Source organism: Ovis canadensis, chromosome 8 (assembly GCF_042477335.2).
Source record: "Ovis canadensis isolate MfBH-ARS-UI-01 breed Bighorn chromosome 8, ARS-UI_OviCan_v2, whole genome shotgun sequence".
NCBI lineage: Eukaryota > Metazoa > Chordata > Mammalia > Artiodactyla > Bovidae > Ovis > Ovis canadensis.
The window spans coordinates 37,058,485-37,072,265 of record NC_091252.1 but is presented as its reverse complement, the minus strand read 5'-3'; the positions used below and the strand labels follow the sequence as shown (position 1 = coordinate 37,072,265).

Genomic DNA, 13,781 nt, shown 5'->3' with positions numbered 1-13,781 from the left:
AAGAGGCTCTTTAATTCTTCTTTGCTTTCTGTCATAAAAGTGGTGTCATCTCGTATCTGAGGTTATTGATATTTCTCCCCACAATCTTGATTCCAGCTTGTGCTTCATCCAGCCCAGCATTTCACATGATGTACTCTGCATATAGGTTAAATAAGCAGGGTGACAACATACAGCCTTGATGTACTCCTTTCCCAGTGTGGAACTAGTTCATTGTTCATGTCCGATTCTAACTGTTGCTTCTTGACCTGTATGAAGGTTTCACAGGAAGCAGGTCAGGTGGTCTGGTATTTCCATCTCTTTAAGAATTTTCCACAGTTTGTTGTGATCTATGGAGTAAAAGGCTTTAGCATAGTCAATGAAACAAAGGTAGATGTTTTCCTGGAATTCTCTAGCTTTTTCTATGATTCAATGGATGCTGGCAACTTGATCTCTGGTTCCTCTGCCTTTTCTAAATAAATTCAGCTTGAACATCTGGAAGTTCTTGGTTCACATACTGTTGAGACCTAGCTTGAAGGATTTTGAACATTACTTTGCTATCATGTGAATTGAGTGCAATTGTGCAGTAGTTTGAACATTCTTTGGCATTGCCCTTCTTTGGGAATGGAATGAAAACTGACCTTTTCCAAACCTGTGGCCACTGTTGAGTTTTCCAAATTTGCTGGCATAGTGAGTGCACCACTTTAACAGCATCATTTTTTAGGAAGTAGTTTTTAGAAATTAAAAAACTGCTTTCAGTAAATAGGAAAAAAACCTAGAGGGGTGGGATATGATTGGAGGTGGGCAGGAGGTTGAAGAGGGAGGGGACATATGTTTAACTATGGATGATTCATGTTTATATGTGGAAGAGACCAATATAATATTGTAAAGCAATAATTCCCCAATTAGAAATAATTTTTAAAAAATTAAAATAAATTTGAACCTGCAAATACATGCAGGCCATTCCTTTTAATTATGAAAGGTAGATAAATAATACAATGGTAATTAGGCAACTGTACCTCTCTGAATATTTCTATTCACAGCTTAACACAATAGACCCACAAATTATAGTCACTGAGGATAGAACTCAGACATCTGTAATTTTAAAAAATCTCTTCAGATCATTCTGATGGGCAGCCAGGTTGCGATTACTGCAGTAGATTCGACCTTTGTGAATTCAACACTCTGGCAAATGACTGAAGGTCCATGATGTGTAGTGATTTACAATGAGCCAGCAGGGCTTCCCTCGTGGCTCAATGGAAAAGAACCCGCCTGCCAGTGCAGGAGATGTGGGTTCAACCCCTGGGTCAGGAAGATCCCCTGGAGAAGGAAATGGCAACCCACACCAGTATTCTCACATGGGAAATCCCATGGACACAAGAGCCTCGTGGGCTACAGTCCATAGGGTTGCAAGAGTTGGACACAACTTAGCAACACCACCACCACCACAGCAGGTAAGGTTAGTAGACTTGCAAACTCAGCACTTTCATCTCATTGAGTTTGTTGCTATTTGTTTCAGCCCTTGAAATAATATTGTGAAATTATTCAGATATTGTTATCAATATTATTATTCAAAATAATATTGTGAAATTGTGGAATTTCAGCCCTTGAAATTCCTTGCGAAGGAATATAAAACATTTTGGGTTTAAAAGAAAAAAAAAAGGTACCCAGAGAACGTGCTCACATGGGGGTAAAAATGAGACTAATAAAACTGAAGAGTACTGATTTGGCAAAAATGTTTGTGATGTTTCGTTATTTGTATTTGATGAAATGATAGATTTTCATGTTTAATACAAGAAGCCTAAAAATATGGGACAAAAATGTAGGTTATAGCTAACCTACATTTATTATAAATTCCAGTTCTGAATACCTTGTCTAATTTCACTAGTTAGCCATTTCATATCTTTGCTCTGTACCGTACTATGCTCAGTCACTTCCAACTCTGTGACCCCATGGACTACAGCTCACCAGGTTCCTCTGTCCATGGGATTTTCCAGGCAAGAACTAGAGTGGGTTGTCGTTTCCTTCTCCAGGGGATATTTCTAACCCAGGGATCAAACCTGTGTCTCCTGCACCAGCAGGCAGATTCTTTACCACTGAGCCACCAGGGAAGCTCATCTATGCTTTTAAAATAATTCAAATTTTTCATTATAATACACAGAGTTTCTTTAAACTAACTCCTAACCAGTGAAGCTTTACTATATAGTCTTATGACCTAACTAGAAACATGCTTGCTGAAAAAGGCTTCCAATACAAATAAACCTTGATTTGAGGTGATCATGCAAAAAACAACTTACTAAATATAGGACTTGGAAAACCAAGGGATCTAGTGACTAGGTCAAATCTTTGGGTTAAGCTTATTTGTTCCAATTTCAGAGAGACAGAGGAACTATGTAACAGGCACAAAAACGAGACAGAAAACAGCCTGTCGGTCACTTTGTTCTGGACTAATTAGAACTTGAATTTGATGCGTTAAATAACACTCTGTCTAAAATTAATACCATTTCAACACAATTATAAAAACAATTCTGCTGTATCTGAGGACCCTAAGTACATATGTATGTATACGTGTATGACTTTACCAAAATGTCCTGACATTTGCTAACTGAATCCAGAGGTAAGGCAAGTCACTGTCCACTTGGAAGGCTTTGAAGTCTCATTCCGGCATAATATTGGTCATAAATCAACATACTTCTATCATTATTTAATGAGTCTTAATGTTAGGTCTTAAAAAGCCAAAGCAATTCTATAATATGGAAATTGGGTGAAGAACATGCTATTATCTTAAACTATATAAATTAAGCTCTAAACAAATATTCTTATGACAGCTTATCTTCAACCAATTAATAAATTCACATTTTATCATGAAATTGAAAAAGTCATTTAACTGAATACTTCTACTTTGCATCCTTCATTAAAAAAAGAAAAAAACAACAAAAAACAATGCTTAAAACTTATCAGGTGACATATAAGTAGTGAAAAAGAAGACACCACACAACCCCATCAATACCCAAATAATCAACAAAAGAATCAAGAAAGCTTGGGCAACAACTTTTTGGTATAAAACAAAAATCCTCTACTTCTCTGTAGATTAATAAATACTAAATAGCCAAAAGAAACCACAAATTGTATTATTCATATACACTACAGTAATCCACTTTTCTCACAAATATTCAGAAACATTTAGGGGTTATTTTTATTAAAAAATATTTTCCATTTAGGATTGACTGGTTTACCTACTGATTTAAATATTTATTTGCCGTACCATGTAACATATGGGATCTTAGTTCCCTGACCAGGAATGGAACCCCCCCTGCAGTGGAAGTGTGGAATCTTAATCACTGGACAACCAGGGAAGTCCTGCTATTTAGGTTTTAAATTGCTTTTATTTATATGATTTTTGCTTGACAAAGTGTGTGCGTGTGCATGTGTGTGCTTAGTTACTCAGTCATGTCTGACTTTTTGCGACCCCATGGACTGCAGCCCACCAGGTTCCACTGGCCACGGGATTCTCCACACAAGAATACTGGAGTGCATAGCCATTCCCTTCTCCAGGGGATCTACCTGACCCAGGGATCAAACCCAGGTCTCCGGCATTGCAGGTGGATTCTCTACTCTCTGAGCCACCAGGGAAGCCCACTAGACAAGCTGTAGGATGTCAATTTAGAATGTACAAACAAGATAGATATTGGAGAGAAGTATAAAAACTTACATTCAGATTCCTTTTATTAATTACGGAATAACTAGGTATATTTTCAACCTATTTTGACAGATTATTTTTGAAATCTATGATCGACGTAACATACTCATGTTGAGATTTGCTTTATAAACTTACAAAGAAACAATTATAAAATTAAATTATGCTAACCACTGATTTCTGAATAGAGTAGGACATATGTAAATAAGTTTTCTTTTCCTTTACAACATTAACTAACCTTGGTATTTCGCCTTCTTCCCACCGAAATAAAGTACCAGTAAGGGAATTTTTTCCTGGTAGCCGATCCTTGCAAGACCCAGTTGGATGCAATGGATCACCTAGAAATAAAGTCAAAAGGGTTAAGTTCCACTTTTAACTTGCGTATAATTACTCTTTAGGTAAATCAGTATACAACCCACATGACTAGTTCCTAAAACTGTATCCTAAAAATTCATTAACATACTGGAATGCATTTGTACAGCGGAGAGTAAGGATTCCAAATGGAGAGAGGTGGGGGGGAAAGTATCTGCAATATATGGATATGAAAGAGAAATGGCCACGATACTTTCATACTAGAATTAAAAGTATGATACATTTAAACACACTATAGCAATAGGTGTGCTTAAAACTTCATTAAAAAAAAAAACTATGAATTTTTATAGACTTTAATCTAAATTCCTAGGGTATTCTGTATGAGCCTCAACTAAAATTCTAGTGGAAACCAGATTCCAGATAAAATTCAAAACATACTTTAAACACTAATCCTTGAATAAAAAGAAAACACATAATGCATTCCAAAAGTAATGGAGTAACAGCGAGTGGAAAGCTGGGGCAAATGCAAATACAATTTGACCAGGAGTTGGAGAGAACTATGCTTTTGCTTAGTTATCCGAAATGCATAAACAGAGTCCAGGGGCCATGCTTTGAAAATGATCTCTAAATCTTAGCAATCTTTTTGTCATCTCTTAAGAGGAATTTGCATTCCAGTCCCGTATAATGAAAAGGACATCTTTGGGGGGTGTTAGTTCTAAAAGGTCTTGTAGGTCTTCACAGAACCGGTCAACTTCAGCTTCTTCAGCGTTACTGGTTGGGGCATAGACTTGGATTACTGTGATAAGGAATGGTTTGCCTTGGAAACGAACAGAGATCATTCTGTCGTTTTTGAGACTGCATCCAAGTACTGCATTTCGGACTCTTTTGTTGACCATGATGGCTACTCCATTTCTTCTAAGGGAGTCCTGCCCACAGTAGTAGATATAATAGTCATCTGAGTTAATTCACCCATTCCAGTCCATTTTAGTTCGCTGATTCCTAGAAAGTTGATGTTCACTCTTGCCTTCTCCTATTTGACCACTCCAATTTACTTTGATTCACGGACCTGACATTCCAGGTTTCTATGCAAAATTGCTCTTTACAGCATCGGACCTTGCTTCTATCACCAGTCACATCCACAACTGGGTACTGTTTTTGCTTTGGCTCCATCCCTTCATTCTTTCTAGAGTTATTTCTCCACTGATCTCCAGTAGCATATTGGGCACCTACCGACCTGGGGAGCTCCTCTTTCAGTATCCTATCATTTTGCTTTTTCATACTGTTAATGGGGTTCTCAAGGCAAGAATAGTGAAGTGGTTTGCCATTCCCTTCTCCAGGGGACGACATTCTGTCAGATTGTGAACTTCCAGATGTTCAAGCTGGTTTTAGAAAAGGCAGAGGAACCAGAGATCAAATTGCCAACATCTGCTGGATCACTGAAAAAGCAAGAGAATTCCAGAAAAACATCTATTTCTGCTTTATTGACTATGCCAAAGCCTTTGACTGTGTGGATCACAATCAACTGTGGAAAATTCTGAGAGAGATGGGAATACCAGACCACCTGACCTGCCTCTTGAGAAACCTATATGCAGGTCAGGAGGCAACAGTTAGAACTGGACACGGAACAACAGACTGGTTCCAAATAGGAAAAGGAGTACGTCAAGGCTGTATCCTGTCACCCTACTTATTTGACTTATATGCAGAGTACATCATGAGAAACACTGGGCTGGAAGAAGCACAAGCTGGAATCCAGATTGCCGGGAGAAATATCAGTAACCTCAGATATGCAGATGACACCACCCTTATGGCAGAAAGTGAAGAGGAACTAAAGCCTCTTGATGAAAGTGAAAGAGGAGACTGAAAAAGTTGGCTTAAAGCTCAACATTCAGAAAGCGAAGATCATGGCATCTGGTCCCATCACTTCCTGGGAAATAGATGGGGAAACAGTGGAAACAGTGTCAGACTTTATTTTTGCGGCCCTCCAAAATCACTGCAGATGGTGACTGCAGCCATGAAATTAAAAGACGCTTACTCCTTGGAAGGAAAGTTATGACCAACCTAGATAGCATATTCAAAAGCAGAGACATTACTTTGCCAACAAAGGTCCGTCTAGTCAAGGCTATGGTTTTTCCTGTGGTCACGTATGAATGTGAGAGCTGGACTGTGAAGAAAGCTGAGCGCTGGAGAATTGATGCTTTTGAGCTGTGGTGTTGGAGAAGACTCTTGAGAGTCCCTTGGACTGCAAGGAGATCCAACCAGTCCATTCTGAAGGAGATCAGCCCTGGGTGTTCTTTGGAAGGACTGATGCTAAAGCTGAAACTCCAGTACTTTGGCCACCTCATGTGAAGAGTTGACTCATTGGAAAAGACTCTGATGCTGGGAGGGATTGTGGGCAGGAGGAGAAGGGGACGACAGAGGATGAGATGGCTGGATGGCATCACCGACTCGATGGACGTGAGTTTGAGTGAACTCCGGGAGTTGGTGATGGAAAGGGAGGCCTGGCGTGCTGCGATTCATGGGGTTGCGAAGAGTCAGACACGACTGAGCAACTGAACTGACTGAAGAGGAATTTAAATTTTCAGATAAACAAAGCTTGAATAAGTGCCAAAGAAAGAATCCCAACATAAAGTATTTTTTTAATTTCTTATTTTATATTGGAGGATATCTGACTAACAATGATGTATAAGAAAGACACTAAGTTCGCAATCCTCTTCAACTAAATTTAATACTTATTTATTGAGCTTGATCACAAAATTATGTAATTAATTAGACTTACCATCTTTGCTGCTTTAACAAAACATGTATCAAACCATGTAAGTGGTTCCATCTACCTTCAGAAGTTTTTGAAGGCTTAGTGTTATGCAACAAGACTATTTATATGAAATACTTTGTAAGTTGTAAATTACAAAACAATTATTTTCTAATCAACTTATATGAATGTATAATCTACATGTTTACTAATTACCAAGTAACCTATCACAGTATTAAAAGTCACACTTTATCTATACTTTTTGTATTATTTTATTTTATAAATATATGTTACTCTTTTCAACTCAGGATGTTAAAAATGTAATAAAAAGTCACGATGGAGAATAGTAAAAAATGCCTCTGATCTAAAAAATATTTACTCTAAGTACTTCGATATACTTCACCTTAATAATATTTCCATTTCATTTGACAACTGAGTATATAACTGAATACTGAGACAAAATGGTATATGCATACATAATATTAAAATTTCTAAATATTTTTGACTTTTAAATTTACTTTCAAAAGACATGATAGACTTGAAAGACATGAAAACATTATCTTGTTTTACAAAATTAAAATATTAAGTTATGCATATATATTTATATATATTTATGCATATATATTTATAATAGCAAGTTTACTGTCCATTTAATTATATACTTGAGATAACATGATAAAATGTAATACAAAAAATAATTCACCTATTCTTTACATTTCAGTATAATCTTTAATCTATTTTTTTAACAAAACAAAAACCTGAAGGTTTATTTAATAATGATAAATTAAAACACAAATTTTATTTCATCATACTTGAAATTTCTCTTTTAATTTTCCCCAAATAAATTTTATAAATTTCTGCCTTCTGGCTGTACCTTCCAATACTCATCTAACTTTTATAACTAAAATAAATGGCTTACATATATTTGCTAATTAAGATTCTTCTCATGCTTTTTCACTTATTGGAAACAAACTTTTGTAAAAAGGACATCCTTTTCCTATAAATACCTCCTGCACATTCTCTAAAACATTTTCATTCCTCAATCCTTCTTGTACTCCCAGCTATATTTGACACTGTTAACCAACCTGCTGTTCCCCCAATAACCTTTTTACTTTGGAAGAATTTTAGTTACAGAAACATTACAGGGATAGTACGGCTTCTGAATACTGCTTATCACATCGTTCCCATTATTAACATTTTATATTACCACAGTACATCTATCAGAGAAACTGACACAGCTACATTCCTATTAACTACTATGCACTTTATTTAAATTTCACCAGTTTAGCCACTACTGTCCACTTTCTGTTTCAGGGATCTAAAGTAGGATACCTCGCTGTAGTTAGTTATCATGTGTTCCTAGTCTCCTCTGCTCTATTTCTCAGTCTTTCCTTGTTTTTCATGACCTCAACAGTCACGATTACTGGTTAGGTAACCTACAGAATGTCCTCTAATCCAGGTTTGTCAGTGTTTTTCTTATGACCAGACTGTCATTATGAGTTTTCATGAAGAATACCACAATGAGGTATTTTTATGCAGAATACCATGATGATCACATCATAAGAGAGGAGACATGATATCCAAGTAATACTATATCCAACGACTGGGACTGCTGACCATCAATACTTGGTTCAGTTCAGTCACTCAGTTGTGCCCGACTCTTTGCAACCCCATGAATCGCAGCATGCCAGGCCTGCCTGTCCATCACCAACTCCCGGAGTTCACTCAAACACACGTCCATTGAGTCGGGTGATGCCATCCAGCCATCTCATCCTCTGTCGTCCCCTTCTCCTCTTGCCCCCAGTCCCTCCCAGCATCAGAGTCTTTTCCAATGAGTCAATTCTTTGCATGAGGTGGCCAGAGTACTGCAGCTTCAGCTTCAGCATCAGTCCTTTCAAAGAACACCCAGGGCTGATCTCCTTCAGAATGGACTGGTTGGATCTCCTTGCAGTCCAAGGGACTCTCAAGAGTCTTCTCCAACACCACAGCTCAAAAGCATCAATTCTCCAGCGCTCAGCTTTCTTCACAGTCCAATTCTCACATTCATACGTGACCACAGGAAAAACCATAGCCTTGACTAGACGGACCTTTGTTGGCAAAGTAATGTCTCTGCTTTTGAATATGCTATCTAGGTTGGTCATAACTTTCCTTCCAAGGAGTAAGCGTCTTTTAATTTCATGGCTGCAGTCACCATCTGCAGTGATTTTGGAGGGCCGCAAAAATAAAGTCTGACACTGTTTCCACTGTTTCCCCATCTATTTCCCAGGAAGTGATGGGACCAGATGCCATGATCTTCGCTTTCTGAATGTTGAGCTTTAAGCCAACTTTTTCAGTCTCCTCTTTCACTTTCATCAAGAGGCTTTAGTTCCTCTTCACTTTCTGCCATAAGGATGGTGTCATCTGCATATCTGAGGTTACTGATATTTCTCCCGGCAATCTGGATTCCAGCTTGTGCTTCTTCCAGCCCAGTGTTTCTCATGATGTACTCTGCATATAAGTCAAATAAGCAGGGTGACAGGATACAGCCTTGACGTACTCCTTTTCCTATTTGGAACCAGTCTGTTGTTCCGTGTCCAGTTCTAACTGTTGCCTCCTGACCTGCATATAGGTTTCTCAAGAGGCAGGTCAGGTGGTCTGGTATTCCCATCTCTCTCAGAATTTTCCACAGTTGATTGTGATCCACACAGTCAAAGGCTTTGGCATAGTCAATAAAGCAGAAATAGATGTTTTTCTGCAACTCTCTTGCTTTTCCAGTGATCCAGCAGATGTTGGCAATTTGATCTCTCGTTCCTCTGCCTTTTCTAAAACCAGCTTGAACATCTGGAAGTTCACAGTTCATGTATTGCTGAAGTTGGCTTGGAGAATTTTGAGCCTTAAAGGGTACATTTTTATGGATTTGATGACTGTAAAAAATCATACCAGCATGCAATAACATGCAGAATAATTCATCCGAAAAGTTCCCCTGTGTATTTGTTTTGTAATCAATATTCTACTCTTCTCCAATTCTTGGCAACCACTAATATATCTTCCATTTCTATAGTTTCACCTTTACCAGAATGTTATATGAATAAAACCATACAATTTGTATATGTCCCTGGTTGCTCAGATGGTAAAAGCTGTCTGCAATGGAGACCCAGGTTCAATCCCTGTGTCAGGAAGATCCCCTGGAGAAGGTAACAGCAACCAATTCCAATATTCTTGCCTGGAGAATTCCATGCACAGAGGAGCCTGGTTAACTACAGTCCATGGAGTCACAAAGAGTCAGACATGACTAAGTGACTAACACATCCGCACATACAACTTGTAGTCTTTTAGGTCTGGCTTTCACTTAGTAAATGAATTCAACTTTCATCAATGTTGTAGGAATCAGTATCGTGATGTGTTTCAGTGATAAACAGTATTCCACTATATTGGTATATAACTGTTTATCCAAGGCCCCCACTGAGTGGACATCTTGGTTACTTTAGATTTTTAGCAATTATGAAATAAAGCCGTTATAAACATCTGCATACAGGTTTTTGGGTGGACATAAGATTCTCCTGGGGTAAGAAGTGTGTCTGAGATCACCCAACTAGTAAGACCTAGAGCTCAGATGGTAAAGAGACTGCCTGCAATGCAGGAGACCAGGGTTCAATCCCTGGGTCAGGAAGATCCCCTGGAAAAGGAAACATCAACCCACTCCAGTATTCTTGCCTGGAGAAACCCATGGACAGAGAAGCCTTGTGGGCTACAGTCCATGGGGTTGCAGAGTCGGACACAACTGAGTGACTAACACTTTATATATTCTAGATAGAAGTATTTTATCAGATGTATAATTTAAAATATTTTCTCCCAGTCTGTGACTTACCTTTTCATTTTTCTAATATTACTTTTTATAGAAAGTTTTTAACTTTGGCAGAATCAACTTGTTAGGCAGATTTTCTCATTGTTTTCTTCTAGAAGTCTGATAATTTTACATTTAAGTCTGTGATCCATTTTAATTTTTACACAGGGTGTGGAATGTGTCTGAGCTCTTTTATTTTTTTATTATTTGTTTGTCTTTTTTTTAATTCACTTTTGGTTGCCTTGGGTCTCCTTTGCTGTGCCAGCTTTCTCTAGTTGCGGTGAGCAAGGGCTACTCTTCATGGTGGTGCCTGGGCTTCTCATTGCAGTGGCGTCTCTCGTTGCCGAGCACAGGCTCTAGGGTGTGGGCTTCAGTAGCTGTGGCTCGCAGGCCTAGCTGCTCCGTGGTATGTGGAATCTTCCTGGACCAGGGGTCAAACCTGTGTTCCCTGCACAGGAAGGTGGATTCCTATCCACTGTACCGCCAGGGAAGTCCTTGGCTCTTATTTTTATTTTCTGGTATATGGATATCCAATGATTCTACCACCTAAGGAAAAGTTGTAGATGTGGCAGTCTTTCTTAGTCCCAGGAGACTCAAACTGGGCTGAAATGTCTCAAAGTGGTTCCACTTCCTACTTTGGGCATGTCTCTTTGAAACCCTACCTCCTTCTGTGGAGGATTCCAACCTATTCAGCAGGTCCTGAATTGCTGTTTTTTGTTCCCTCACCTAGTAAGGCTGTCTCAATGGAGGCAGGGAGGATTAGCAAAACCCTTCAGGGCCAAGGCTGTTTTCAGTACTCTAGTTCCTCGTTTGGCCAGTACTTCTTCATTGTTTGTAATACAGTTAAGATTAAAAAAAAAACAAAAAACAAAAAACACCTTACCTAGCTCTTAAACTGGTTTTTGTGAGAAGGTTGATCCTATTAACCTAACCCACCATTCCAAGGAAAAAAATCCTCCCTGGTTACTTTTCAGAGCACAGCTTGGGTATGGCAGAAGTGCAAGGAGTTAAGGCAAAAAAGAACAGCTGGTAAACAACATGAGAAAAAAATGCAAACTTTTGGTTTTAAAAGTTTGGTAATAAAAGAAAAGAAAAAAAATCATAACAGAAAAGACAGTAGAATTGCAGGAAAAAATGCTGGTTTTACTTTATCTTAAGTAGAAGAGAAGGAATCCAGCCAGAATAAAATGCAAAAGATGCGAGACTATTTTAACCAGAAATTATATTCCTAGGTATATGCCCAAGAGAAATGAAAACATATGGCTATATGAATATTTGTACATGAATGTTCATAGCAGCATTGTTCATAATAGCCAAAAGAAGGAAACCCAGATGTCTGTCATTGATGAATCAGTAAACAATGTAGTATATTCACACAACAGAGTATTAGCTGGCCATAAAAAGGAATACTGACACATGCTATGACATGGATGAACCCTGAAAACATCAGGCTAAGTTAAATAAACAAACATATGATTCCATTTAAATGAGATGTGTGTAATGGGCAGACATAGAGACAGAAGGGAGATTAACCATTGCTAAGAGGTGAAGGCATGGGAGGACTGCAGGAGATTGCTAAAGACTACGGGGCTTCTTTAGAGGTGCTGAAAAATGTTCTAAATTTGACTTTGGTGATGGATGCACAACTCTGAATATATTAAAAACCAGAGCTGTCCATTTAAAATGAGAGAATTGTAAAGAATAAAGGTGTTACCAAAAATAACTGAGATTCTTTTCCTGATAAACTCTAAGATATTTTTGCATATTTCTTTCTATTCCTTATTCACTCAGCACTTACTTTTAAGTACATATTATTTTATAAATCATCAATTACATAATACTTATTTCAAAGCTTTAATTTGAACTTGTGAAATTAACCTTACTTTTCCTCCTTGCTTTTCGGAACTTGACAGCAGCCAGATTTATTAAATTCATTCCATACAGATTGTAGTCAATGAAGAGCTGTAGGAGGTAGGGAATATGCGCTTCATGAGGCTGATAAAATTTATTCATTATGGCTCCACTTTGCAAAAGTTCACATATCCTAAATTAGAAAAAAAAGTTATACCATAAAATTGTGTTTCCTAAAATGGTAAGTGAAATAATGGTTATACAAATATAGAGAACAAAACATATTACTCTACCAGACAAAATTTTCATTTCAATTTTACTCAAAATTTATGTTTTTTGGGGCGACTGAAAGTTTAAATCAAGTTTTAAAGTAAGCTGCAAGCTCTGAAAGAAAATGAGAAAAAATGCCTTAAGTGAAGAATATTTTGACTTCTAAAACCAATTTAATGCAACTATACTGAAAAAGCTAACATATCCAAAAAAGGCTTTTAAGATATCATATTTTTCTTTTAAAAATCCAAAAAAAATTTTTGATAAGATTATACAATTCTAAAAGAGGACATATGACTCAATCTACCACACAGAGATGTTACCACTTTTGGTATTTTTCTTCTCTGAGTAATTTGTCCTTCATATTGGGGGGTACAAACAATAGGCAATTATAAATAACAAAGTGCTATGCGGGGGAAGTATATAAAACATCTAGAAGGGACAATAAACAGACTGTAGTTTCTGCGTAGCCTTCTTGGAGAGAAGTCTCTAAGCAAAACAATGAACTAAAAATACTTTTTCTCAGACGAGAAGGAGCATTTCATCCAAATAAAACTGCACATGTAAAGGGTCACAAGAAAACGTGGTTATTCAGAACTAAAACCACTGCGTGAGGCTTAGTGACAGAGGCTATGGTGGTGGCGGTGGGAGAGTAGAGAGGTAATGAGAAGTCACATCACGCAGAGCCTACTAACGTATTTGAAGAATCTGCCTGTCAAGTGAAGAGAACAGGAAAACTGAAATGACCAGGTTAGCTAAAGAAAGCAAAACACTAGAGACAGAAAGTGAGAGGGTACTGTGGAAAAACTAAGATGAGGCAGCTTTTACTGAGATTCAGGAAGCATATGAGGAATAAAATGGTCAGGCCCTGATGACTGACTACACGCGGAGGGTGAGATAGAATGTAAGTTGAGGATAATGCCTAGGTTAAGCAGCAAGTTGGTGGTACTGCATTTATTGAAACAGAATGGACTGGAAGAAAATAGGTTTATTTGTGGATTTTTATTTGGAGAAAGAATAAGGACAAACTCGGTTTTTAGACAAACTGGAGTTGACTGGTTTTAGACAAACTGGAGGTATACTGGAATGTTCAGGTAGATTTC

At 37.8% G+C, this 13,781-nt stretch overlaps 1 protein-coding gene across 5 annotated transcripts in view; it reads right to left on the bottom strand.

Moving 5' to 3' along the window:
- REV3L (REV3 like, DNA directed polymerase zeta catalytic subunit) overlaps nt 1-13,781 on the bottom strand; it is a 175,596-nt gene that overhangs the window by 95,593 nt on the left and 66,222 nt on the right. For all 5 annotated transcript variants that reach the window (XM_069598110.1, XM_069598108.1, XM_069598105.1 and 2 more), the window contains 2 exons: nt 12,441-12,601; nt 3,912-4,011 (listed from right to left, as the gene is read on the bottom strand). In XM_069598110.1, the coding sequence (XP_069454211.1) occupies nt 3,912-4,011; nt 12,441-12,601 (261 nt within the window). The remainder of the gene's footprint in view (nt 1-3,911; nt 4,012-12,440; nt 12,602-13,781) is intronic.